This window comes from Rhincodon typus, unplaced genomic scaffold (genome assembly GCF_021869965.1).
Source record: "Rhincodon typus isolate 14 unplaced genomic scaffold, sRhiTyp1.1 hic_rhity00004310, whole genome shotgun sequence".
Classification (NCBI taxonomy): Eukaryota; Metazoa; Chordata; class Chondrichthyes; order Orectolobiformes; family Rhincodontidae; genus Rhincodon; species Rhincodon typus.
In genome coordinates, this window is record NW_025969948.1 from 11,464 (window position 1) to 12,122 (window position 659).

The 659-nt window shown below is 65.4% G+C and overlaps 1 protein-coding gene across 1 annotated transcript in view; it reads left to right on the plus strand.

Annotated features, from left to right (window-relative positions):
• LOC125481924 overlaps window positions 1-659 on the plus strand; it is a gene marked incomplete at its 3' end in the record, with an annotated part of 9,527 nt that overhangs the window by 7,830 nt on the left and 1,038 nt on the right. Inside the window, exon 4 of the mRNA XM_048593873.1 lies at window positions 272-550. Within this exon, the coding sequence (XP_048449830.1) occupies window positions 272-550 (279 nt within the window). The remainder of the gene's footprint in view (window positions 1-271; window positions 551-659) is intronic.

Genomic DNA, 659 nt, shown 5'->3' on the forward strand with positions numbered 1-659 from the left:
GAGCGAGGGAGGGGGTGAGCGAGCGAGGGAGGATGCGAGCGAGCGAGGGAGGGGGTGAGCGAGCGAGCGAGGGGGTGAGCGAGCGAGGGAAGATGCGAGCGAGCGAGGGAGGAGGTGAGCGAGCGAGCTAACTCCCTCCGCACGCAGTCTCCCGCTCTATCCCCCTCGCACCGTCCCCCTCGGCGTCAGACTCCCAGCGTGGCACCCCCCTACCCTCGGAGCGATCCCTCTGACCCTCCGCTCCTCTTCCACTCCCCTATCCCCCCTCCAGTATCCGAGGTTCCCATTCCATACGCCAGCCTCCTCCTACATGCCGACTGCGAGGGCCAGGAGGTGAGCTGCGAGATCAACAGCCTGGAGTCACCTGGAGGGGGCGAGGGAGGGGACCTCGGGCCCTCCTTCATGGCCAGCGTTCGCATCGCGGGATCTTCCCTGGGCTTGGCCATCGTCCTCAGGGCACACAACGTCCCTCCCGAGGAGCGAGTCAGGAGGGACATCAATGAGAAGCTGGATGTTGTCCTCAGTACCTCAGGAACCATCGACATGAACGGTAGGGTCACGGGGACGGTGTAGAGCGGGAGGGAACGGGGAAGGGGTTTGGGGTCAATGGGAACGGTGTAGTGAACGGGGAAGGGGTTTGTGGTCCGTGGGGACGGTGT